The following is a 1499-nucleotide window of genomic DNA, read 5'->3' as shown; positions in this document are numbered from 1 at the left end:
AAATGATGTAAAACGTAACCTCGGGCTTCCCTGGTGGCTCAGACAGTAAAGAATCTGCCTGCGAAGCAGGAGATATGGGTTCAATCCCTGGGTCAGGAAGATCCCCTGGGGAAGGGAATGGCAACCCACTCCAGTATTCTTCCTGGATAATCCCATGGACAGAGGAGCCTGGCAGGCTACAGCCCATGGGATCGCAAAGAGTCAGACACAACTGAGTGACTAACACTTGCACTTTCAAAACATAACTTCATTTATTTAAGAATGTATTTCAATATCAAATGGCAAAATTCAACAATGCAAAACTGTAATTACCTTTACACCAACCTAAATAAATAGTATGTGCTTACTGAATACAGACACAGCAAACTCCAAACACCCACAAGGGTTATCAAGTGAAAAGCAGAAACACTCTGATGGGAAAGAGCTTCACACCACGAAACCTTGCTGGCGTCACCACCATCTGTTCCCATCTGTGAGGCAATCCTCACCACTACCTGACAACTTCTAACTGTAGTTTTAGGAGAGAGAAAAATAATTTGAGGAGAAAACAGAACTTATTTAGGGAGTGACAAAATGACTTATAGGATGAACACGGTATTTGACATTCTTAAAAACAATTTTACTCTAAAGCTGTGAGGTTATCCTGTTCTGCTTAATAAAATATTGATCTGCTTCTGAGACTGCGTCCTCAGCTGCTGCAGGGGACAGAGGCTCGCTGTCCTGCTCAGAGGGTGACAGGCGTGGCCACTGCTGAGAGGCGGCGGTGTGCATGCACGGTCACAGCAAGGGAGCACTGGCAGGAGGAGCAGCGAACGTTGGAAAACCCGAAATGCAGGACTCTGACCCGGAGCTGGTGATTCCTGACTTACTTTTCCAGTATGGCTTTCTCTACCTGCTTAAACTTCTTCAGTTCAATGATCAGTTCCCAGTATCTGAGATACAGCCACATGAGCCTCCCGTTTTGGCGCTTGTTGGTGTTCCAGACGTCTCCACAGTGCGTATCGTGCTTAAATATGTCAGTGAGGCCAGCTGCCATCTCGAGGTCTGCAGCCACCGGGTCGGTGGACGCACGGACCAGCAAGCTCTTCTCGAGCTCGAGGCGCCTGCGGCGCGGGAGCACCAGGCTGCAGTAGATGCTCTGTCTCTCGGTGAGCGCGGCCTCGAACTCGCTCAGCAGGAGCCTGGCCCTGCGCTGCCAGTCCTCCTCCTGGCCCAGGCAGCGCAGGTACGCACTCCGCAAGGGCTGCCTCCTCTCCTGAAGGACCTGAGCCCGCTCCTGCTCCAGAAGTTTCTTCTCTTCCACCAACTTGCGCCCCTGAGAGATGAGGGCTTCTCGGTAACTAGTTGTTCTGTTCTGCTCCTTTCAAGTTCCAGGGACAAGTGTGCCACGGCCCGCCGGCTTTCTGCAATTGTGGCATGGTACCTGGCTTCAAGGTCCCGCTGGAAGGCAGCTGTCCTCTGACGGTACGCTTCTCTCTCCTTTTCTATTTCTTTTCTCG

General features: G+C 50.9%; 1 protein-coding gene across 1 annotated transcript in view; it reads right to left on the bottom strand.

Annotated features, from left to right (window-relative positions):
- Positions 1-237: 237 nt before the first annotated feature.
- The window catches only part of CCDC127 (coiled-coil domain containing 127), a 14253-nt gene continuing 12991 nt past the window's right edge, over positions 238-1499 (bottom strand). The window contains 2 exon segments of the mRNA XM_010832337.1: positions 238-1365; positions 1368-1499. Coding sequence (XP_010830639.1) covers positions 866-1365; positions 1368-1499 — 632 coding nt within the window. The 3' untranslated portion in view covers positions 238-865.

Source organism: Bison bison, unplaced genomic scaffold, assembly GCF_000754665.1.
Source record: "Bison bison bison isolate TAMUID 2011002044 unplaced genomic scaffold, Bison_UMD1.0 scf7180017860854, whole genome shotgun sequence".
Classification (NCBI taxonomy): Eukaryota; Metazoa; Chordata; class Mammalia; order Artiodactyla; family Bovidae; genus Bison; species Bison bison.
The sequence above is the reverse complement of the archived record's forward strand: the minus strand, read 5'-3'. Positions and strand labels throughout refer to the sequence as shown.